This window comes from Pleurodeles waltl, chromosome 9 (assembly GCF_031143425.1).
Source record: "Pleurodeles waltl isolate 20211129_DDA chromosome 9, aPleWal1.hap1.20221129, whole genome shotgun sequence".
NCBI lineage: Eukaryota > Metazoa > Chordata > Amphibia > Caudata > Salamandridae > Pleurodeles > Pleurodeles waltl.
This window is the reverse complement of record NC_090448.1, coordinates 1046244060-1046270043: the sequence shown is the minus strand read 5'-3', so window position 1 is coordinate 1046270043 and position 25984 is coordinate 1046244060. Positions and strand designations below refer to the sequence as shown.

Genomic DNA, 25984 nt, shown 5'->3' with positions numbered 1-25984 from the left:
GTCAATAGGCATTGAGAGGTTGCAGACCGGGTGTTGGTCATTCTGCACAAATTTGTGGTGGCAATTCAGGCACAACGGGAATTGAGTCTTATCCATTAGGCCACTAAGGGCATTCCCTGTATGGGCATTCATGAAATACATCAAAGAAAATAATTTCTTTCCTTTTTTACTGCTCCTCCGGCACCTCTCCATCAGTGTTCTTCTCCAATTAGGATTTAAAATTTTGCCGAACTTCTCACTAACTTTCTCACAAAACATTTTCTTTCTCGAGTTGGAGAGTCTTCAGTCAAGCAAATAAGAATCTGAAGATGGCCAACAAAGTGCGAGCTTCCGGGGAGGGCGTACGACATCACAGGAAGCACCAAATGGGGAATCCGTTGACACCCAACCAAAGAAATAAAACAAAAAATACCCCCAAAAGATAGTAGAAGGACCACAAACATTTGGAGAATTTCAGACCCAACCACTAGATGGTGGAATAATGCACAGCATGTGAATCCAAAAAAGATTCATGGAGCAAAAATATAGGTATTTATATCACCCCTTTTATGCAACATCAATAACTACATATTTGCATTGTATATAATATTAAATACTAGGCGGCAGACACAGTGTTAAATTATATCCTTACCTTGCAGTATAAATTTTAAGGTTCAATTCTAACTTTTTTTGTTGTTGTAATTTAAAATTCGTATTGTACTTTTGATGTAAATAAATCAATATTAGCCATCAAATAACATAATAAAGGGGATGTATTAAGGAACATGGCTCTCATTAAAATAAACAGTTTAAATTATTATGAAGTACCCATGAAAACATGAGATATGAATTCAAAACTAAACACGTGACCAATGAGCCATATGAATCCAATTCATTGTACCACATCTTGCTATTTCTAATGGCTAGAGGGACATTCTCCATCACCAAGTTCATAAAATCTTTAGCTCAATCTTCTAGACTGAAACAAAATTTCCACTTTCAGTTGCGGAGAATAGCCTTTTTCTTGGCTCCCCTGGCATTCTGTATCCACAAACTAGAAAACTGATCTGGATTCAATTACATTAAAGGGCATTTCTAATTTTCAATAAAGCAATTGCGGAGCTTTACAAGATTAAAATAAGTGCTTATAGTTTTAAGGGATCCATAAGTTTTACATTTATCTATATTTATTGTTTGCACTTCTGAGTATTTTTCCTTATATATTTGGGGTTATGTGGAAAACTAAAGTTGCGTTTGGCTTGTATACAATCTATTGAACCAATAAATATACACTTAATTGATAATCCTCAATTATATAGTACAATGATACACATATAAGCATTTGAACTGTAGCACAAACATGCACATCTGCAGAATTTTAAAGAGATCTCATCTATGTATGTCTCTCCATCAGACAACTTTAGTTGTCTATTGTTTAGTTGGTCAACTAAGACCTATTGTTTCCAAATTGTTACATATATTTAGAGCGAGGTTTGGATCAGCCCCCTTTTTGTGGCTGGATGATTTTATTATCCATCTCACTTGCATTCTCCTAATTTGATGGCTTTCCTCCCTATTCCTGCATTTGTCCTTACCGAGGAGCATTGCAGTTTCAGTGTTTTGATTGAAAATACTTCTACTGCAGAGGTTGCACTGCAGTGCACATGGGAGACTCATTCTTCCTGTCTCTCCCTCCTCATTCTTCACACATCCCCCTCTTTTTACTGAACTCCCTTCTTGAACTAAACAGTTGCTTGCCAAACCAACCCCTTAATGCTTTGAGTAGTTTCTTGCATGCTATTGGAAGGCGGCCATTTTGATTTATTTTTCTTTATTTAATCATTCCAAGATGGCTGCCCAGGTGTGCACACACATGCATGTTGGGCAATCTTCCATGCCTTTTGTTAAATTTAAAAAATATATATATTCAAAGATGGCTGCTGGAGATGCTCACACTTCTGAAACAGCCATCTTTGATTGGGGTTTCTTAAGATCTAATAAAATGCATTTCAAATTGGCTGCAATGTCATCTGAAAAAGCACTGATAAACGTTTTCAAAGCCTAGACCTATTGGCTTTGCCAAAGATGGTTTACTTTTCTATGCAGCCAGTCTATACTTCCCTGGTACTCATAACAGAGAAAGTCACCATATTGTTCTATTTTGTAAAAGAAACACAGACTTGGAAATATATTGTTGTCCCCATCTGTAGTTTTTTGTAACAAAATGGTAAAAACTGATTAAAGGGAGCCTCAATTATATTTCACTTTCCAGATTACTGAACGTTGCAAAAACAAACTTCCTGTTGTAGGCCAGTGCAACATAACTTACCTTGCTCTGTTAACAGAAAAGGCAAGCTTGACCGATCCTATCAAGTCTGAGCAAAATACTTCCCTCAGCCTGAAAGCGCCTAATATCTACTAGATGTTTTTACTTTGAAAACTGTTTATTAATGTGATATTAACAGAGAGTGCATTAACTTGTTGACAGTTTAATAAGTGGAGAAGCAGCACAACACCATTAATGAAACCTACCGTCTCCAGTCGGTGTGATAAACGTGAGTTGCGTAACAAACAATACTGAAAGGATAGTTCAGGTTACTTATCACACGTCTTCTTCCTGTTCCATTTGGTAACATACACTCCAAATTCTTTGTTCCTTTTAAGGAAAAAAAAAAAAAAGCTACGCTGAACAGATGGACAGAAAATGGTTTCTTAAACACCTCCTAAAGCCTCCCTTCCAGCATAGCTATTTTTTTATCACAAATTCAGTGGAAACATTTTAATAATTGTTTGTATAAATAAAAAAAAGAACATGTGCTAAAAGTAAACATAGGCAGATGATAACACAATTATTCCTGAAAGAAGAACTAAAAATAAGCAGAATTATGGCACAAACTGAAATCGTTAGACTTGACTCACCATCATCTCACCACACCCTCCCATACAGAGTGCCACTGGCCCTGCCACTCTACACACACTGAGGGCTTCTCTCCTGAATATGTAATGTTCATCAATTCTGAAGTAGTGCTGTAACAAAATGGTTACTTACCCGTAGGCGTAGTTTTGCAGCCTTAGGAGTTTTCTTGATTCGCATGCTGTGCATTATTCCGCCATCTAATGGTTGGGTCCGGAATCTATTTCCCTATTTTCTTTTTTATTTCTTGGGTGTCGTCAACCAGCATTTGGTGCTTGGCCTGTCCCTTGTGTGATGTCAAACAATACCCTCGAAGTTCCTGTGCATGGTAGCCATCTTCAGATTCTTTTTTCTTTCTGTTTTACTCTCTTTCTTCTTCTTTTTTTTTTTTTTTAAGAACAGTTTATTCTTATATATGACCTATTTCCCACTGGTTTGTTTTATTCTCTTTTCTGAGGATGTGGGTGCGTTGCATGTTAATCCAAAAAAGTTCTTCTGGCTGCAAAACTACTCCTACTGGCAAGTAATCATTTCATTTTGCAGCATGAGTCCTTCCCTTGATTCACATTCTGTGCATTAGATTATGTAGTGGTTTCCCCTTCCTTGGGTTGGGTGGGGTAAAATGACGAGCTCGTAAACAAGTGCTGTAATACCTTCTGTCTGACCTGAGCTTCCCTATGCATTTGTATGTCCCCACAATGCTTGGTGAATGTGTGGGGGGATGCCCATGTTGCTGCTGAGCAGATAGGGTCTATGGGCACATTTGCCATGAGTGTTAGGGTTGCGCCCTTCCTTCTTGTTGGGTGTGCTTTAAGATGATAGGGTAGAGATTTTCCTGCTGAGGTGTAGCATATTTGTATTGTTTCCACAATCCATTGTGCAATTGTTCTTTGTGTGATGGGTGACCCCTTGCTGGATTTGGCATATGAAACTAACAGTTGGTTCCCTTTGTGAAATGGTTTGGTCTCTTGTAGGTAGTAGATTAGGGCCTCCCCTGCAAGAAAGTACCCTCTTTTTTGGCATAGTTATCCCCATTTTCTGCCTGTTGTCAGTGTGTGACTGTGTTCACTGGGATCCTGCTAACCTGGACCCCAGTAATTAGGCTCTCTCGTTCTAACTTGGTAACTTGTACCATTTTCACACCAGATTTGGCATACTGGTGCCCCCATGTAAGTCCCTAGTAAAAGGTACATAGGTACCCAGGGCATTGGGATACCAGGGGATCCCCATGGGCAGCAGCATGTATTTATGCCACCCATGGGGAGCCAATTCAAAGTGTTCTGCAGGCCTGCCATTGAAGTTTATGTGAAAAGGGTGCATGCACCCTTTTTCACGCTAGGTCACTTAATCAGGTCACTATAAGTCACCCCAATGGCAGGCCCTCCTAGCCCAGAGGGCAGGGTGCAAGTACCTGTGTATGAGGGCACCTCTGCACTAGCAGAAGTGCCCCCACGAACTCCAGTGCCATTTTCATGGACTTCGTGAGTGCAGGGACACCATTTTACACATGTACTGGACATAGGACACTACCTATGTCCAGCTACATAATGGTAACTCCAAGCCTAGGCATGTTTGGTATCAAACATGTCAGAATCATACCCCAATACTGTTGCCGGTATGGGAAGTATAATTTCATGCACTCCGGAGGATCCTTAGAGGACCCTTATCATTGCTCCTACCAGTCTTCCAGGGTTTTTCAGGTAGTCCAAGCTGCTGCCAACCCTCAGACAGGTTTCTGCCCTCCTGCTGCTTGAACAGCTCAAGCCAAGCAGGGCAGAACAAAGGATTTCCCTTGGATAGGGGGGTATCACCCTCTCCCTTTGGAGATAGGTGTTACATGGCTTGGGAGGGGTAGCCTCCCCAAGCCACTGGTATGCTTTTAAGGGCAAATTTGGTGCCCTCTTAACGTAAACCAGTCTACACCGGTTAGGGACCACCAGTCCCTGCTCTGGCATGAAACTGGACAATGGAGAGGGAAGTGACCACTCCCTGTCCATCACCACCCCAGGGGTGGTGCTCAGAGCTCCTTTAGGGTTCTGACATCTTGAATTCAAGGTAGGCAGGGACCTGTGTGAGCACATGAGTGACCAGGCCAGGTAGGTGATGTCAGAGCCCCCTCCTGACAGGTGGTCACCTGGCTATGTGACCAATCCCCCTTTCAGGGCTATTTAGGGTCTCTCTCTTGGGGGGGTCCTCAGATTCAGCTTCCAAGATTCCAGAAGGACTCCTTTGCAACCTGTACTTTGATTTCTAGCCACTGGAACCGCAGGTGGACCCTCCAGGGACCGACAATCTGCATCCACGAAGACTCTTCTTGCAACATTGTTCCCACAGGTCCTTTCAGCTTCTGCAACATTTCCCCGGATGTGCATCCTCTGAAGGGGGCAAGCCTTCAATCTTCACAGGAAGAAAGAAGTGAAGGAGTCACTCTCCTACATCCACAGGCACCTACTGCAATGACAACCGGCTGCATGGATATCCTCTCATCCTGAGCTGCATGGATTCTGCATCACAGGTGGTGGTCCGGAGTAGTCCTCTCGGTCCTCTCTGTGCCAGCTCTTCAACTTAGGTGGAGGTAAGCCCTTGCCTTCCCACGCAGGACAGTACCCCTGTGCACCACATCTCTTGCAGCTACCAAGGATGGTTTGCATCTCCTCCAAGGGAACCTCAGGCTACATGCAGCTCCAGCCCTTAACACTCATTCCTGTGACATACAGCCCTCTGCGTGGTTCTCCTGTGGTGTGGGGTCCCTTTCTGTAGTGCTGCATGGGCTCTTTCTGCAACTTCTGTGTCCCCGTCCTGTGGGACTCCTGTGGGTGCTGCCTTCACTCCTGTGGGCTCTCTGTCGCCGAGGGTCCTCTCTAACTTCCCCTCCTGGGTTTTCCTGGTCCCCGCCACCACCACTTTCCCACTAACCGCACATTTGCCTTTGCCAAGGCTTGTTGGTGGAGTTACTGCACCAACACCCATCTGCAGTCTTCATTCCAGCATGGGACGTCTTCTGCATCCCTCAGGCACTCTTCTCCGGCTCCAGCTTGACCTGATCTTCGTCACCGTTGACCAACTCCTGCAAGTACAGCTGGGTGGGTAGTAGCTCCTACTCTCCCTGGACTCCACTGTGACTCCTGGTCTTTTAATCATCTGTCCTTTGGACAGTCTGAGTAGGTTTGAGTACCAGGTCTGTCTGCCCTACTGTGAGGCTATTAGAATGAGATCCATCCCCTGTTGTCTGGCCTTCTCTAGTACCCTTGGTGTTGGGGAAAATCAGTGAAAATGTTTAGGCATATCTCCCTGACCAATGTAGTGACAGGGCATTCCATTCTGATTGGTAGTGTTGAAATCTGGAGGCGAAGAGTTGGCATTTCCTGTTATCTGCTGTCGTGAACAGGTCAATTGTTGGTGTGCCCCATAGCGTGAAGATCTTTTCTAGGCTTTCAAGTTTTATTTCCCCATCATGTGAGCTGCTTTCCTGTCTGCTCAGTCTGTGCCTTTATGTTGTCCTTCCCTGGCAGGTGAATTGTCTGTAAGTTGGTATTTTGTGTTATCACATATTTCCATATGTCTTGGGCTAGTTTGCTTAGGGAGAATAGCTTTGTGCCCTCTTGTTTGTTCTTGTTAGTTCAAGTAAAACATTGTTGTATTGTCTGTCTGGATCAGTATGGTTTTCCCTGTCACTTGTGTTTGAAAGGCTTTCAGGGCTTGTAGCATTGTCTTAATCTCTAGGAAGGTGATGTGCTTTATTGAATGTGTTGTTTCAGTGGCCTTGAATTCTCAAGATGCCTGTGTGCGCGCTCCGTCACTTTTGAGACGCGTATCTTGTAATGGTCTACAATGGAGTTGTTGTCTTGAAAGGTCTCCCCTGGGTTATGTCTTTGGATGCCCAGCATTGCACAACCACTAGACCCTCCTAACTCCCGGTGGCTTGTGACCAATTGTTGCATATTCATTCTTGGAATGGGCGCATGTGACGTTTTGCATGGTTTATGAGAGGAATGAAGATGGCATCATACCCATCGGTTTCATGACTGTTTTTACTGTGAGGGATTGCCCTCTCTGGTAAAGGCGAGTTTGCTCTATGATTGCCTGTTCTCTCTTCTGAGTAGGATGTGTTCATGCTTTCTTTGCATCCAGTCTTGCTCCTAGGAAAATATTTTCTAGTTCTGGTTGTGGGTATGAGTTCTTGTGGTTTATGGAGAACCATAGCTTTTGTATGGTTGTGATCACTGTTTGAATGTCCTTTTGACATTTCTCCTTTGTATTTGCCTTCATTAGCGAGTCATCCAGGGGAAGGGTAGACGTGAATACCCTTTCTCCTTAGGAATGCTGCAACTGTTGCCAGGCATTTTGTAAAAACCCTTGGTGCAGATTTTAACCCAAAGGGAAAGACCTTGTATTGATAGTGTACCTTTGAGTATGAATCGGAGGTACTTTCTGTGTTCCTGATTCATGGGTATGTGTAAGTAGACATCCTTTAAGTCTATGGTTGTCATGTAATGCCTCTTCTGTAGAAACAGTATTACCTCTGGTAGTAGTGTCATTTTGTAGTGTTCTGTGTGAAAGGATTTGTTTATGAATCTGAGGTCCAAGATTGACCTTAGCATAAAGTCATGTTTTGGCACCAGGAATTAGGATGAGTAGTTTCCCTTGTACAACTTCTTTGTTGGCACCCTTTCTATTGCCTGTTTTTGCAGGATTTATTTTACTTCCTTCCTTAGCTGAACCAGTTCTGTTTCCCGATACCTTTTCCTATTTGGTGGGTTTGGTGGTGGAGGGATTGTGAGTTCTATTCAGTAGCTGTGGCATACCACGTTTAAAACCCAATTGTCTGTGATGATCTTTGCCAATTCGTGTGGGTATTGTACTATGCTCCCTTCTACTGGTGTTGTGTGTGGTCCCAAGGCTATTTCTGAGTCACTTGGAGTTTCCTCCTCCCCTGGAGGTTTGTTTCTTCTCTCCCTCTACCACAAAAGGGCTGCGCTGCAGGATGTTGCCACTGTTAATATCGGGCTTGTTGACTAGTCTGGTGTGTACCGCTCTGGGCCTGTTTGCTGCTGCTGTCCTGTTGAAAAATATCCCCTTCCTGTGGGCCTTCTGAGTGTATTTACAACCCTTCTGAAAGTACCTCTCTATTGAAGAGTTCCCTTGTCTTTGCCGTCTCTTTGTCCTTTTTAATTTGTTGTAAGGAATTGTCTACCTCTTGACCAAACAAAGCAATTCCAGTAAAACATTTGTTTATAATGGAGGCCTGAACCTCTGGCTTGAAGCCTGAAATCCTGAGCCAAGCATGTCTCCTAAGAGTTGTGCCTGTACACATTTGTCTGCTCTCTGCATCGCCCACATCCAGTGCTGATTTTAGACAAGTGTTGGCTATATTCTTTCCTTCTTGGATGATTGCTTTTGCCCTTTTTTTAATCATCCTCCGTGAGATTCTTCATTAGCTCCTCATTCTCGTCCTGCTGTTGATGGACCTATCGGTTGAGAAGAGTGTTGGAGTGTAAGGAAATGCCTCCTTGGCATGGTTACCCCCTGACTTTTTGCCTTTGCTGATGCTAAGTTTTGATTTGAAAGTGTGATGAGGCCTGCTAACCAGGCCCCAGCACCAGTGTTCTTTCCCTAACCTGTACTTTTGTTTCCACAATTGGCACACCCTGGCATCCAGGTAAGCCCCTTGTAACTGGTACCCCTAGTACCAAGGGCCCTGATGCCAGGGAAGGTCTCTAAGGGCTGCAGCATGTCTTATGCCACCCTGGGGACCCCTCACTCAGCACAGACACACTGCTTGCCAGCTTGTGTGTGCTAGTGAGGACAAAACAACTAAGTCGACATGGCACTCCCCTCAGGGTGCCATGCCAACCTCACACTGCCTATGAAGTATAGATAAGTCACCCCACTAGCAGGCCTTACAGCCTTAAGGCAGGGTGCACTATACCATAGTTGAAGGCACAAGTGCATGAGCACTGTGCCCCTACAGTGTCTAAGCAAAACCTTAGACATTGTAAGTGCAGGGTAGCCATAAGAGTATATGGTCTGGGAGTCTGTCATGCAAGAACTCCACAGCACCATAATGGCTACACTGAAAACTGTGATGTTTGGTATCAAACTTCTCAGCACAATAAATGCACACTGATGACAGTGTACATTTTATTGTGACATACACCCTAGAGGGCACCTTAGAGGTGCCCCCTGAAACCTTAACCGACTATCCGTGTAGGCTGACTAGTTTTAGCAGCCTGCCACACACCAGACATGTTGCTGGCCACATGGGGAGAGTGCCTTTGTCACTCTGTGGCTAGTAACAAAGCCTGTACTGGGTGGTGGTGCTTCACACCTCCCCCTGCAGCAACTGTAACACCTGGTGGTGAGCCTCAAAGGCTCATTCCCTTTGTTACAGCACCCCAGGGCACTCCAGCTATTGGAGTTGCCCGCCCCCTCCGGCCACGGCCCCACTTTTGGCGGCAAGGCCGGAGGAGATAATGAGAAAAACAAGGAGTCACCACTCGCCAGTCAGGAAAGCCCCTAAGGTGTCCTAAGCTGAGGTGACTAACCTTTAGAAATCCTCCATCTTGCAGATGGAGGATTCCCCCAATAGGATTAGGGATGTGCCCCCTCCTCTCAGGGAGGAGGCACAAAGAGGGTGTAGCCACCCTCAGGGCTAGTACCCATTGGCTACTAACCCCCCAGACTTAAACACACCCCTAAATTCAGTATTTAGGGGCTCCCCAGAACCTAGGAAATCAGATTCCTGCAACCTAAGAAGAAGAGGACTGCTAAGCTGAAAAACCCTGCAGAGAAGACGGAGACACCAACTGCTTTGGCCACAGCTCTACCGGCCTGTCTCCCCACTTCTAAAGACACTGCTCCAGCGACGCTTTCCACAGGTACCAGCGACCTCTGAAGCCTCAGAGGACTGCCCTGCATCTAGAAGGACCAAGAACTCCCGAGGACAGCAGCTCTGTTCACCAAAGACTGCAACTTTGCAACAAAGAAGCAACTTTGAAACAACTTGCGTTTCCCGCCGGAAGCGTGAGACTTGACACTCTGCACCCGACGCCCCCGGCTCGACTTGTGGAGTACAAACACTTCAGGGAGGACTCCCCGGTGACTGCGAGACCGTGAGTAGCCAGAGTTGCCCCCCCTGAACTCCCACAGTGACGCCTGCAGAGGGAATCCAGAGGCTCCCCCTCACCGCGACTGCCTGCTTCTAAGAACCCGACCCCTGGTAGGGACACTGCACCCGCAGCCCCCAGGACTTGAAGGATCCGACCTCCAGTGCAGGAGCAACCCCCAGGTGGCCCTCTCCCTTGCCCAGGTGGTGGCTACCCAGAGGAGCACCCCCTTGCCTGCCTGCATCGCTGAAGAGACCCCTTGGTCTCCCATTGCTTTCAATTACAAACCCGATGCTTGTTTGCACACTGCACCCGGCCGCCCCCGTGCCGCTGAGGGTGTACTTTCTGTGTGGACTTGTGTTCCCCCCGGTGCCCTACAAAACCCCTCTGGTCTGCCCTCCGAAGACGCGGGTACTTACCTGCTGGCAGACTGGAACCGGGGCACCCCCTTCTCCATTGAAGCCTATACGTTTTGGGCACCACTTTGACCTCTGCACCTGACCGGCCCTGAGCTGCTGGTGTGGTAACTTTGGGGTTGCTCTGAACCCCCAACGGTGGGCTACCTTGGACCCAAACTTGAACCCTGTAGGTGGTTTACTTACCTGCAAAAACTAACAAACTCTTACTCCCCCCAGGAACTGTTGAAAATTGCACTGTGTCTAGTTTTAAAATAGCTATATGTGATTTATGTGAAAACTGTATATGCTATTTTGCTAATTCAAAGTTCCTAAAGTACCTACCTGCAATACCTTTCATTTGAAGTATTACATGTAAATCTTGAACCTGTGGTTCTTAAAATAAACTAAGAAAAGATATTTTTCTATACAAAAACCTATTGGCCTGGAATTGTCTCTGAGTGTGTGTTCCTCATTTATTGCTTGTGTATGTACAACAAATGCTTAACACTACTCCTTTGATAAGCCTACTGCTCGACCACACTACCACAAAATAGAGCATTATAATTATCTATTTTTGCCACTATCTTACCTCTAAGGGGAAGCCTTGGACCCTGTGCATACTATTCCTTACTTTGAAATAGTGCATACAGAGCCAACTTCCTACATGGAGTTATACGCCACTGCATTGCAGCCTCTCTTTCCAACTTCGTCCCTACCATGTCCAGTCTCTTTCTTTCTTTCTCAGGATAAGGGCCTGTGGATGTGTGTGCATTACTCCTTCTGGTGGTTGTGACAATGATAGAGTCTGTCACTTTGTTCCCCTGGATGTACTTGTGATCCTTTGAAGGTTTATACTTCTTTTGTACCCCTGGTGTGACACCTTTTGTTGAAGCAAGTTCTTTGACTCCTTACCTTGGTCCAGTATGCTGGGTAACGGTGAGAGATACAGACGCTTGCTTGATGGCATAGGAGTTTCTAGGAGAAAACAAGAGTCTCTCTTCTCTTCCTCTAGAGGCACATCATAGTTTTCAGCTGCCCTCTTTATCAGGCTACTGTATAGTGTAATGTTGTCAGGAGGCCAAGGTCTTGAGGGGTACTTGTTGACCTCCTCTTCTGGGCTCTCTGTGTCAAGGTCATTCCATTCATTCTCAGAAGCCCCCTGCTGCCTCTTCCCCTTGAGGGGTCGTAGAATTCCTCCTCTTCATAGGGTTCTGGTGTCGCCGGGGCCTCTAAAGCAGCCTCTTCCTCTGCCATGTCTTTGGTCATGGGGGGCTTACTTAGAATCCTGAAATCCTTTAGTGCATCGTTAAACTCCTTCTTGCGTTGAAGGAGTGCTGCCATTACCGCCTCATACCGCTGACTTTTCTTCTCTACCTCCAAGGCCCTTTCCATGTCCTCTATCGAAGATGTTCTCTTTTTTGGAGTAGGTGGTTCTTCCTCCAATGGTCTCAGGGTTGCTTTCAGGGCCTCCCTGAGCTGTGCTGGCTTTTGCCAATTTCGACAGTCTGCCTTCATCGGTATCATCTTTTGCTCACTGCTGACCCTCGGATAGGCGTTTTCTTGAAGTCGGAGCTGCCTTGGGCTACTTTTTCTCAGGAATCTTAGCATCTTAGATGTTTGGCAGTCTTCTACCTTCTCTGGTCCTTCATCGCTTTCTTTGCTTCATGTTTTTTTCTCAGCATCCCCCTATAGGATTTCTATGTCCAAACCTCCATGGGCTGATTCTGCGCCTCCGACCTGCTCTTCATCGTTGCTGGAAAGGCCCAGGTCCTTCAGAGACTCTGGTCATTTCTGGCTGTACATTGCTGCGTGGCGTTCCTCTCTGCTTTTGGCGCACCCTGAGAGTCCTCCGCACAAATGTGGCTCAGGCCTCACAGTCCTCACCCTGTGGTCTCTGGGCAGACAAAGGTTACAAACTTTGTGGAGATTGTGGTGTGCGAATTTGTGATGCCAGTTTGGGCACAATTTAAAGGGGGTGTTTCCCATGACCCCTACCTAGCTTCATTCTCCAGCCATGTGCAAATTCCAGGGGTGCGGGAAGATGGGGGGGGACCCACCGGTGTAAGAGAGCGAAGGTCCCCTTCTCTCTACTGGTCTCCTTCAGTCTCTCGTTCGGTGATTTCTTCCAAAAATGTCACCTATTTTCGGGACTCTTCAATGTTGTTCCAAAAATGAAAAAATAAACTTCTGAGCTCCTCCATTTGCTTCTGGACCAAACGGCAGAAATAAAGGAATCTGGAGATGGCACCACGCAGAGGAACTTCTGGGATGCAGTCTGACATCACAAATTGGGATGGACCAAGCACCAAATGGTGGTCGACGACGCCCAAGAAGAAGGAAAAAAAAAATTAAAAAAAAAAAAAAAGGGGAAAAAGAGACAGTTCAGTACCCAACCACTAGATGGCGAAATAATGCACAGCATGTGAATCCAGATAAGGATTCATGCTGCAAAATCATGAGTGATTCAAGGGAGGAAGCAGAGATCTTCCTAATAAAGTGAACCAAATGATGGAGGTAAGGATAACACTCTTAGAGTGTTCCTCTTTTTTGTGGTGGGGTGGGGGGAAATGGACTATCAAGCATGGAATAATGTAAGGATGGCAACAGCAATCATCTGCAATGATGTTTTATGGACATTCTTAAGAAGTTGCAAAGATGAGCTTCAGTTGTCAGACTTGTGTAACATGCATTTGTGTTTGGTGATTCTACTGACTGCCTTACATATTTCATAAAATCAAACATGTTGCATCATCACAGAATCTCCATTTGGTCAGTTGTAATGGGAATGAATCCTCACATGAAGCTGGAAAGGTGCATGGATATCCAAGTAACCCTGCAAGTTAGCTTTTTGCCTGCTCTAACACTACTCAAGCTTGAGCAATGAAGCCATTTCTGTGTTTATTTAGGTTGATTTCTTACTGAGTCATATGAAAAGTCAGCCCACTCAGAAAGACTTGTCCACAGTACATCAAATCAACAAACAATGTAGCAATTAACAGACTGGGACAAAGGCCTTTTGTAAAGAAATGGCTCCCTGTTGCAGTTACCCCCCACTTTTTGCCTGATACTGATGCTGACTTGACTGTGAAGCGTGCTGGGACCCTGCTAATGTACCGTTGTCTCCACAATTGGCACAACCCTGGCACCCAGGTAAGTCCCTTGTAACTGGTACCCCTGGTACCAAGGGCCCTGATGCCAGGGAAGGTCTCTAAGGGCTGCAGCATGTCTTATGCCACCTTAGGGACCCCTCACTCAACACAGACACACTGCTTGCCAGCTTGTGTGTGCTGGTGGGGAGAAAATGACTAAGTCGACATGGCACTCCCCTCAGGGTGCCATGCCAACCTCACACTGCCTGTGGCATAGGTAAGTCACCCCTCTAGCATGCCTTACAGCCCTAAGGCAGGGTGCACTATACCACAGGTGAGGGCATAGGTGCATGAGCACTATGCCTCTACAGTGTCTAAACAAAACCTTAGACATTGTAAGTGCAGGGTAGCCATATGAGTATATGGTCTGGGAGTCTGTCAAAAACGAACTCCACAGCTCCATAATGGCTATACTGAATACTGGGAAGTTTAGTATCAAACTTCTCAGAATAATAAACCCACACTGATGCCAGTGTTGGATTTATTAAAAAATGCACACAGAGTGCATCTTAGAGATGCCCCCTGTATTTTATCCAAATTTTCAGTGCAGGACTGACTGGTCTGTGCCAGCCTGCTGCCGAGAGACGAGTTTCTGACCCCATGTGGTGAGGGCCTTTGTGCTCTCTGAGGACAGAAACAAAAGCCTGCTCTGAGTGGAAGTGCTTCACACCTCCCCCCTGCAGGAACTGTAACACCTAGCAGTGAGACTCAAAGGCTCAGGCTTCCTGTTACAATGCCCCAGGGCACTCCAGCTAGTGGAGATGCCCGCCCCCTGGACACTGCCCCCACTTTTGGCGGCAAGTCCAGAGGAGATAATGAGAAAAACAAGGAGGAGTCACTGGCCAGTCAGGACAGCCCCTAAGGTGTCCTGAGCTGAGATGACTCTGACTTTTAGAAAACCTCCATCTTGCAGATGGAGGATTCCTCCAATAGGATTAGGGATGTGCCCCCCTCCCCTCAGGGAGGAGGCACAAAGAGGGTGTACCCACCCTCCGGGCTAGTAGCCATTGGCTACTAACCCCCCAGACCTAAACACGCCCTTAAATTCAGTATTTAAGGGCTCCCGAGAACCTAGGAACTCAGAGTTCTGCAACCTAAGAAGAAGAGGACTGCTAAGCTGAAAAACCCTGCAGAGAAGATGAAGACACCAACTGCTTTGGCTCCAGCTCTACCGGCCTGTCTCCCCCCTTCTAAAGACATTGCTCCAGCGACGATTTCCCCAGGGACCAGCGACCTCTGAATCCTCAGAGGACTGCCCTGCTCTAGAAGGACCAAGAACTCCCGAGGACAGCGGCTCTGTTCATCCAAGACTGCAACTTTGTTACAAAGGAGCAACTTTAAAACAACCTGCGTTTCCCGCCGGAAGCGTGAGACTTGCTACTGTGCACCCGACGCCCCCAGCTCGACTTGTGGAGAACAAACACTTCAGGGAGGACTCCCCGGCGACTGCGAGACCGTGATTAGCCAGATTTGCCCCCCCTGAGGCCCCACAGCGACGCCTGCAGAGGGAATCCCGAGGCTCCCCCTGACCGCGACTGCCTGTTCCTCAGATCCTGACTCCTGGAAAAGACTCTGCACCCGCAGCCCCCAGGACCTGGAGGATCCGAACTCCAGTGCAGGAGTGAACCCCAGGAGGCCCTCTCCCTTGCCCAGGTGGTGCCTACCCCGAGGAGCACCCCCCCTCCCTTGCCTGCATCGCTGAAGAGACCCCTTGGTCTCCCATTGCTTTCTATTGAAAACCCGGCGCGTGTTTGCACACTCCACCCGGCCGCCCCCGTGCTGCTGAGGGTGTACTCTCTGGGCTTATTTGTGTCCCCCCCCGGTGCCCTACAAAACACCCCTGGTCTGCCCTCCGAAGACGCGGGTACTTACCTGCTGGCAGACTGGAACCGGGGCACCCCCTTCTCCATTGAAGCCTATGCGTTTTGGGCACCAATTTGACCTCTGCACCTGACCGGCCCTGAGCTGCTGGTGTGGTAACTTTGGGGTTGCTCTGAACCCCCAACGGTGGGCTACCTTGGACCCAAACTTGAACCCCGTAGGTGGTTTACTTACCTGCAAAAACTAACAAACTCTTACTCCCCCCAGGAACTGTGGAAAATTGCACAGTGTCTAGTTTTAAAATAGCTATACATGATTTATGTGAAGACTGTATATGCTATTTTGATTATTTAAAGTTCCTACAGTACCTACCTGCAATACCTTTCATTTAAAGTATTACATGTAAAATTTGAACCTGTGGTTCTTAAAATAAACTAAGAAAAAATATTTTTCTATACAAAAACCTATTGGCCTGGAATTGTCTGAGTGTGTGTTCCTCATTTATTGCCTGTGTGTGTGCAACAAATGCTTAACACTACTCCTTTGATAAGCCTACTGCTCGACCACACTACCACAAAATAGAGCATTAGAATTATCTCTTTTTGCCACTATCTTACCTCTAAGGGGAACCCGTGGACTCTGTGCATACTATTCCTTACTTTGAAATACTGCATACAGAGCCAACTTCCTACACCTTTGCAGTAGATCTGTGAGACACCTGCACTGGAATCACAAAGAGCTACATTTTTGGGCCTAACCTCAAAAGGATTTTGGCATATATAAAGTAGTACTCCTTTTGGACTCTTTTAGTACTCTTTGCGTATCTCCGTGTACTGGCTCCATAGTATAAACAAAATTGGATTTACCCTCATCAGTGGGAAGTTGGCTCTGTATATACTATTTCAAAGTAAAAAATAGTGTGCACAGAGTCCAAGGGTTCCCCTTAGAGAAAAGATAGTGGCAAAAAGAGATAATTCTAATGCTCTATTTTGTGGCAGTGTGGTCGAGCAGTAGGCTTATCAAAGGGGTAGTGTTAAGCATTTGCTGTACACACACAGGCAATAAATGAGGAACACACACTCAAAGACTTACTCCTGGCCAATAGGTTTTTACATAGAAACATATATTTTCTTAGTTTATTTTAAGAACCACAGGTTCAAGATTTACAAACAATACTTTAAATGAAAGGTATTTCACTCGGGTATTCTATGAACTTTGAATAATCACAATAGCATGTACAGTTTTGACAAAAATGGCAATAAGCTATTTTAAAAGTAGACACAGTGCGAAAATCAACAGTTCCTGGGGGAGGTAAGTAAATGTTAAGTTCACAGGTAAGTAAAACACTTACAGGGTTCAAAGTTGGGTCCAAGGTAGCCCACTGTTGAGGGTTCAAGGCAACCCCAAAGTTACCACACCAGCAGCTCAGGGCCGGTCAGGTGCAGAGGTCAAAGTGGTGCCCAACACACCTAGACTTCAATGGAAATAGGGGTGCCCCGGTTCCAATCTGCCAGCAGGTAAGTACCCATGTGTAGGAAGTTGGCTCTGTATGTGCTATTTCAAAGTAAGGAATAGCATGCACAGAGTCCAAGGGTTCCCCTTAGAGGTAAAATAGTGGTAAAAAGAGATAATACTAATGCTCTATTTTGTGGTAGTGTGGTCGAGCAGTAGGCTTATCCAAGGAGTAGTGTTAAGCATTTGTTGTACATACACATAGACAATAAATGAGGTACACACACTCAGAGACAAATCCAGCCAATAGGTTTTGTTATAGAAAAATATATTTTCTTAGTTTATTTTAAGAACCACAGGTTCAAATTTTACATGTAATAGCTCATTTGAAAGGTATTGCAGGTAAGTACTCTAGGAACTTTGAATCATTACTTTAGCATGTATACTTTTCACATAAAACACAATAAGCTGTTTTAAAAGTGGACAGAGAGCAATTTTCACAGTTCCTGGGGGAGGTAAGTTATTGTTAGTTTTAACAGGTAAGTAAGTCACTTACAGGTTTCAGTTTTTGGTCCAAGGTAGCCCACCGTTGGGGGTTCAGAGCAACCCCAAAGTTATCACACCAGCAGCTCAGGGCCGGTCAGGTGCAAAGGTCAAAGAGGTGCCCAAAACACATAGGCTTCAATGGAGAGAAGGGGGTGCCCCGGTTCCAGTCTGCTTGCAGGTAAGTACCTGCGTCTTCGGAGGGCAGACCAGGGGGGTTTTGTAGGGCACTGGGGGGGACACAAGTTAGCACAGAAAGTACACCCTCAGCAGCGCGGGGGCGGCCGGGTGCAGTGTGGGAACAAGCGTCGGGTTTCCTTCAGGTTTCAATGGGAGACCAAGAGGTCTCTTCAGCGGTGCAGGCAGGCAAGGGGGGGGGCTCCTCTGGGTAACCACCACCTAGGCAAGGGAGAGGGCCTCCTGGGGGTCACTCCTGCACAGAAGTTCCGTTTCTTTAGGCGCTGGGGGCTGCGGGTGCAGGGTCTTTTCCAGGCGTCGGGAAATGGAGTTCAGACAGTCACGGTCAGGGGGAGCCTGGGGATTCCCTCTGCAGGCGTCGCTGTGGGGGCTCAGGGGGGACAACTTTGGTTACTCACAGTCGTAGAGTCGCCGGAGGGTCCTCCCTGAGCTGTTTGTTCTCCACCAGTCGGGGTCGCCGGGTGCAGTGTTGCAAGTCTCACGCTTCTTGCGGGGAGTTGCAGGGGTCTTTAAATCTGCTCCTTGTAACAAAGTTGCAGTTCTTTTGGAGCAGTGCCGCTGTCCTCGGGAGTTTCTTGTCTTCTTCGAAGCGGGGCAGTCCTCAGAGGATTCAGAGGTCGCTGGTCCCTTGGAAAGCGTCGCTGGAGCAGGGTTCTTTGGAAGGCAGGAGACAGGCCGGTGAGTTCTGGGGCCAAGGCAGTTGTTGTCTTCTGGTCTTCCTCTGCAGGGGTTTTCAGCTTTGCAGTCCTTCTTGTAGTTGCAGGAATCTAGTTTCTAGGTTCAGGGAGAGCCCTTAAATACTAAATTTAAGGGCGTGTTTAGGTCTGGGGGGGTTAGTAGCCAATGGCTACTAGCCCTGAGGGTGGGTACACCCTCTTTGTGCCCCCTCCCAAGGGGAGGGGGTCACATCCCTAATCCTATTGGGGGAATCCTCCATCTGCAAGATGCAGGATTTCTAAAAGTTAGAGTTACTTCAGCTCAGGACACCTTAGGGGCTGTCCTGACTGGTCAGTAACTCCTCCTTGTTGCTTTCTTTGTTTCCTCCAGCCTTGCCGCCAAAAGTGGGGGCCGTGGCCGGAGGGGGCGGGCAACTCCACTAGCTGGAGTGTCCTGCTGGGCTGTGACAAAGGGGTGAGCCTTTGAGGCTCACCGCCAGGTGTTACAGCTCCTGCCTGGGGGAGGTGTTAGCATCTCCACCCAGTGCAGGCTTGGTTACTGGCCTCAGAGTGACAAAGGCACTCTCCCCATGGGGCCAGCAACATGTCTCTAGTGTGGCAGGCTGCTGGAACCAGTCAGCCTACACAGATAGTCGGTTAAGTTTCAGGGGGCACCTCTAAGGTGCCCTCTGTGGTGTATTTTACAATAAAATGTACACTGGCATCAATGTGCATTTATTGTGCTGAGAAGTTTGATACCAAACTTCCCAGTTTTCAGTGTAGCCATTATGGTGCTGTGGAGTTCGTGTAAAACAGACTCCCAGACCATATACTCTTATGGCTACCCTGCACTTACAATGTCTAAGGTTTTGCTTAGACACTGTAGGGGTATAGTGCTCATGCACTGGTACCCTCACCTATGGTATAGTGCACCCTGCCTTAGGGCTGTAAGGCCTGCTAGAGGGGTGTCTTACCTATACTGCATAGGCAGTGAGAGGCTGGCATGGCACCCTGAGGGGAGTGCCATGTCAACTTACTCATTTTGGTTCTCACTAGCACGCACAGGCTTGTAAGCAGTGTGTCTGTGCTGAGTGAGGGGTCTCTAGGGTGGCATAATACATGCTGCAGCCCTTAGAGACCTTCCCTGGCATCAGGGCCCTTGGTACCAGAGGTACCAGTTACAAGGGACTTATCTGGATGCCAGGGTGTGCCAATTGTGGAATCAAAAGTACAGGTTAGGGAAAGAACACTGGTGCTGGGGCCTGGTTAGCAGGCCTCAGCACACTTTCAATTCAAAACATAGCATCAGCATAGGCAAAAAGTCAGGGGGTAACCATGCCAAGGAGGCATTTCCTTACACCATGTCTTCGGAGGGCAGACCAGGGGGGGTTTGTAGGGCACTGGTGGGAGACACAAGCAGGCACAGAAAGTACACCCTCAGCGGCACAGGGGTGGCCGGGTGCAGTGTACAAACAGGCGTCGGGTTTCTAATAGGAATCAATGGGGAGACCCGGGGGTCTCTTCAACGATGCAGACAGGCACAGGGGGGGCTCCACGGGGTAGCCACCACCTGGGCTAGGCAGAGGGTCACTCCTGCACTGGAGTTCGGTTCCTTCAGGTCCTGGGGCCTGCGAATGCAGTGTGGTTTGCAGGCGTCGGATTCCTTGAAGCAGGCAGTCGCGGTCAGGGGGACCCTCTGGATTTCCTCTGCAGGCGTCACTGTGGGGGCTCAGGGGGTGTCAACTCTGGCTACTCACGGGCTTGCAGTCGCCGGGGAGACCTCCGTGTAGTGTTAGTTTTCCGCAGGTCGAGCCGGGGCGTCAGGTGCAGAGTGGAAAGTCTCACGCTTCCTGCGGGAAACGTGTGGTCTTTGTAACTCTTTGCAACAAAGAAGCAACTTTTAGTTTCTTGAACAGGGCCGCTGTTCTCTGGAGTTTCTTGGTCCTTTAGATGCAGGGTAGTCCTCTGAGGCTTCAGAGGTCGCTGGACCCTGTTGGATGCGTCACTGTTGCAGTTTTCTTCGAAGTAGGGAGACAGGCCGGAGGGGCTGAGGCCAAATCAGTTGTCGTCTCCGTCTTCACTGCAGGGCTTCAGGTCAGCAGTCCTTCTTCTTTAGGTTGCAGGAATCTATCTTCCTCGGTCCTGGGAGCCCCTAAATACGCAATTTAGGGGTGTGTTTAGGTCTGGGAGGGCAGTAGCCAATGGCTACTGGCCCTGAGGGTGGTACACCCTCTTTGTGCCTTCTCCCTGTGGGGAGGGGGCACATCCCTAATCCTATTGGGGGGAATCCTCCTTCTACAAGATGGAGGATTTCTAAAAGTAAGAGTCACCTCAGCTCAGGACACCTTAGGGGCTGTCCTGACTGGGGGGTGACTGCTCCTTGTTTTTCTCATTATCTCCTCCAGCCTTGCCGCCAAAAGTGGGGGCAGTGGCCGGAGGGGCGGGCATCTCTACTAGCTGGGATGCCCTGTGGCACTGTAACAAAGGGGGTGAGCCTTTGAGGAGGTGAGAAGCACCACCACCCAATACAGGCTTTGTTCCTGGCCACAGAGTGACAAAGGCACTCTCCCCATGTGGCCAGCAACATGTCTGGTGTGTGGCAGGCTGGCAAAAACTAGTCAGCCCACACTGGATTCAGGTATGTTTTCAAGGGGCATCTCTAAGATGCCCTCTGGGTGTATTTTTCGAATAAAGTGCACACTGGTATCCGTGTACAGTTATTATGCTGAGAAGTTTGATACCAAACTTCTCAGTTTTTAGTGTAGCCATTATGGTGCTGTGAAGTTCGTGTTTGACAGACTCCCAGACCATATACTCTTATGGCTACCCTGCACTTACAATGTCTAAGGTTTTGCTTAGACACTGTAGGGGCATAGTGCTCATGCACATATGCCATCACCTGTGGCATAGTGCACCCTGCCTTAGGGCTGTAAGGCCTGCTAGGGGGTGACTTACCTATGCCACAAGCAGTGTGGGGTTGGCATGGCACTCCGAGGGGAGTGCCATGTCGACTTAGTCATTTTCTCCCCACCAGCACACAAGCTGGCAAGCAGTGTGTATGTGCTGAGTGAGGGGCCCCCTGGGTGGCATAAGACATGCTGCAGCCCTTAGAGACCTTCCCTGGCATCAGGGCCCTTGGTACCAGGGGTACCAGTTACAAGGACTTACCTGGGTGCCAGGGTTGTGCCAATTGTGGAGACAAAGGTACAGTTTAGGGAAAGAACACTGGTGCTGTGGCCTGGTTAGCAGGGTCCCAGCACACTTTCAAATCTTAACTTGGCATCAGCAAAGGCAAAAAGTCAGGGGGTAACCATGCCAAGGAGGCATTTCCTTACACCCTCTTTGCACTTTTACTAATAGGGAGTTGGATGTTTCAGAGCCAGTTCACAAAGGTGTTCAAGAGTAAGCAAAAGAGAACTCCTGTAATACTACTTCCCGTACTCATATCCTTTGTGGGCTCATCCAATTAAGGGTTATTATTGTAAAACCTGTTACACAATTAGGATAAGGAACATTTTCCAAGTCCTGTTTGTACGAGGGTTCAGAAAAAAAACGACTCCCCAACAAACAAGCATCAATGCTGATAATCCAGACCCTTTTAAGAATGCACATCACAGCAGCCACTCAGGACTGGAAAAAACAACCACATTACACTACAGCGATTCACGCATAGACATAAACGAGAAAGTCATGTTGAAACACCTAAGTCCTCACTGGGGAAAACACACCAGAATTAGAATATCTAAATAAAAGAGTGCAGAGAAAGTTAAATAAATTCTTACTGGGCAGTTTATACAGCAGACACCAAAAGGCCTTCAAGAAAGTCAGAGCACAATTTTGTACAACACAGAGAAGAGACTGTTACTCAAACACGAACACTGCTCAACTCATTCAAAATATGAATATTGCCAGACACCAGACAGGCAATGAAAGTCATAATTGTATACGTTTGTCCAAAATTGTATAATGCCTAATACAGAATTTAATCTGGAAATAGCCTGACTCACGCCTAGAAGCTTCAAAGTCTATGAAATAATACCATCTCAGTCGACATATCAGCTGCAGCACCATTAGATGTATGTAAGACAGACAAATCGTTAGAGCTTTTTACTCCCTGAAGATCAGACAATCATAAGTAACCTTAAAGGAAAGACAAATCAGTAGTTTCAATCATAGCGTGGTAACCCCATCGATTGGAAAACAAAGGGTGATTGTTTTTATTCCAGAAGTGAAGGATATAATTATTTACAGTCATAAACACAGATTGTGCCCACGAAAACTAGGATTTAAGAATTCGGCACGACACTAACTTCCACATTTAATGCCAGATTAATACGTTATGGAGTGATCAAAGGTTTTAATGCATCTCTCCATCCAACATACCGCCTCTCTCGCTACTTAAAGGGAGGTCTAGAAAAGTCAATTTTTCCTGCACGAACAGAATCAATTAAGGTATACTGAAAGACAATCAATCAATCAATAGCCCCTGAAGGGCACATTAATCACATACAAATGTGAGGCATGGTTTCAATGAGATCTTTTTGCATATTTTAACATGGAACGGAATACGTGTGTTCACACAGCTAAAACTATATCTATATTACCTGCATCTGCCCAACAGAGTTGTTTCGAAAAAGGGTCATAGGTTAAACCATTGGGAAGTCCGATGTCTGTATTCACCAAAACTCTTCTGTTTGAACCATCTACAAATGAGGTTTCAATTTTTGGAGCTTCTCGATTCCAGTCAGTCCAGTACAGATTGCTGTAGGGAAAAAAAACAACATAAAAAGGTCTGTCAATTAAACGAGCATGACAGCAGCAACTAATCAGAAGGAAAGCCCCAGACCTCTAATTAAGCCTTTCATGTGGACTGGGTCATTTTGTTGTTTGAAGTCACGTTAAAAGGATGCTTGGACTACTCAGTACGGGTTAGGGCCAGTGAATACCAATTACTGCGCTGGAGGTATTCTGTAACCCATTTGCTATTATGTGCGTCTTTTCAAAGACAAAAGAGGCTTTACAAGTATTTTTTGTTGCCGAAGAAAACAACGGCCTATTAAACGAAAATGTTTCCCGAGGACTAGTCGTGTTTCACTCCAACACAAGCAGGATGTTATTAGGAGGCCTGTGAACGCACAATTACAGGAAGTCTCAATCCCTTCAGGATAATGATGCTCACACTTCCTGTCTTACAGTTGGGGTGATGTGTGATCTGTGTTGCAACATGCCACTGATGTACAAAAGCGGGCAGCGACCTCATCTTTACCATCTACCTGTTCCAGTTATTAGTGAGAGACTGTCTTGTCATTTCAGAAGATGCTGAGTTAACGCACACACAAGTATACACCGGCACGCACACACCCACGGAAATACACGCCAACCGTAGCATGCATTTGACAGATTATTCAGTACTACCCAAAAAACAAAATGCATGGTATTCAGTCAAGCCAGGTGCCCACAAAACCCAGGTCCGGGATTCACTGAGAACATTAGACATGACTGCTGTCCAAAACACCTTCTGGGCACTGCAGCAGGCACTGGGCACAGAGACCTTTAACCACAAAATGTGCATAAACCTCGCCCTTTCTGCCCGCAAAATACGACTTGATCTGATATTCAGTTCCAACTTGTCTGACGTTATTTTCTTCTATTTCTGCAGGAAATTTCCTGTTTGGCCCCCAAATAGTGTTTTATGTTTGGGAGTGTCGTAGTCAGTGTCATTTATTGGCTTGGTAAGCCCCGCTATGGGCCAACCCTAGCGTCTTCCTCAGAAAGTCCTGAATTTTGCTCTTAATCCACTGTGATGCTCCCTGCTTTATCCCTGTGCCTTGCCCCATCTCAACCATTGTTGGTGAAAATGAGGACATCCTTGTTGTCTTGTGTTGTGAGGTGATCCCTGTGTAAAAGTATATCAAGCAAAATGCTATGAATCCCAATTGTACTAAAATGGTCAGTCACCAAGGAGGAGTTCCAAATCTACATTCAGAATTAACCAATGTATCTTTACTAAAACCAGAACTATTAGGGCTGAGGCCACAACCCACCTCTCTGCATGTGAGATGACAGTGGTATGTACCTATGTAGATCAGAAGAATTAAAATAATTTAAGAAATATTTTCCTAACTGGATTGGTACCCATGAGTGTTTAGATAAATAGACAACGTATCAAACTACAATTCCACAAAACTTTAGATGTGTGATGTTAATACAAAGAACTCAATGAGTGAGACTCACCCCCTTCCTCTTGGATCCCACTCCTACCACCTGCGGAGTTCCCCAAGGATCCTCCCTCAGCCCCACGCTGTTTAACGTCTACATGGCCCGCTGACTGCTATCATCGGAAGCTACGGAATCAACATCATCTACGCTGACGACACCAAACTCATCCTCTCCCTATCCAACGAACCCAACACAGCCAGATACAACTTCATCGAAGGCATGGGACCAGTTGCCAACTGGGTGAAAAACAGCTGCCTTCAACTCAACGCTAACAAGACAGAAGTACTCATCATAGGCCCCCAACCCGACGCCTGGAACGACTCCTGGTAGCCACCCACCCTCAGAAGCCCGCCCACCCCCACAAACCAAGCCCGCAACCTCGGGATCATCCTGGACTCCAAACTCAACATGGACCGCCAAACCAACTCAGTAACATCCACCTGCTTCCACACCCTCCACCTCCTATGCAAGACCTTCAAGTGGATCCCTCTCGAACACAGAAAGACTGTCACACACACCCTCATAACCAGCAGATTGGACTACGGCAACGCGGTCTAAGTCGGGATCAACATTAAACTCATCCGCAAACTACAGAACATAGAGAACGCCGCCAGACTGGTCTTCGACCTGCCTTGACACAGCCAAATCTCTCAATACCTGTGCACACTACATTGGCTTCCCATAAAGAAAAGAATCACTTTCAAGATCCTCACTGTAAAGAAATGGCTCCCTGTTGCAGTTACCCCCCCACTTTTTGCCTGATACTGATGCTGACTTGACTAAGAAGAGTGCTGGGACCCTGCTAACCAGGCCCCAGCACCAGTGTTCCTTCACCTAAAATGTACCATTGTATCCACAATTGGCACACCCTGGCATTCAGATAAGTCCCTTGTAACTGGTACTTCTAGTACCAAGGGCCCTGATGCCAAGGAAGGTCTCTAAGGGCTGCAGCATGTCTTATGCCACCCTGGAGACCTCTCACTCAGCACAGACACACTGCTTGCCAGCTTGTGTGTGCTAGTGAGGACAAAACGAGTAAGTCGACATGGCACTCCCCTCAGGGTGCCATGCCAGCCTCTCACTGCCTATGCAGTATAGGTAAGACACCCCTCTAGCAGGCCTTACAGCCCTAAGGCAGGGTACACTATACCATAGGTGAGGGTACCAGTGCATGAGCATGGTACCCCTACAGTGTCTAAACAAAACCGTAGACATTGTAAGTGCAGGGTAGCCATAAGAGTATATGGTCTGGGAGTCTGTCAAACACGAACTCCACAGCACCATAATGGCTACACTGAAAACTGGGAAGTTTGGTATCAAACTTCTCAGCACAATAAATGCACACTGATGCCAGTGTACATTTTATTGTAAAATACACCACAGAGGGCACCTTAGAGGTGCCCCCCTGAAACTTAACCGACTGTCTGTGTAGGCTGACTAGTTCCAGCAGCCTACCACACCAGAGACATGTTGCTGGCCCCATGGGGAGAGTGCCTTTGTCACTCTGAGGCCAGTAACAAAGCCTGCACTGGGTGGAGATGCTAACACC

General features: G+C 46.9%; 1 protein-coding gene across 2 annotated transcripts in view; it reads right to left on the bottom strand.

Annotated features, from left to right (window-relative positions):
• NID2 (nidogen 2) overlaps positions 1-25984 on the bottom strand; it is a 449243-nt gene that overhangs the window by 53295 nt on the left and 369964 nt on the right. For both annotated transcript variants that reach the window (XM_069208632.1, XM_069208633.1), the window contains 2 exons: positions 22821-22978; positions 2512-2635 (listed from right to left, as the gene is read on the bottom strand). In XM_069208632.1, coding sequence (XP_069064733.1) covers positions 2512-2635; positions 22821-22978 — 282 coding nt within the window. The remainder of the gene's footprint in view (positions 1-2511; positions 2636-22820; positions 22979-25984) is intronic.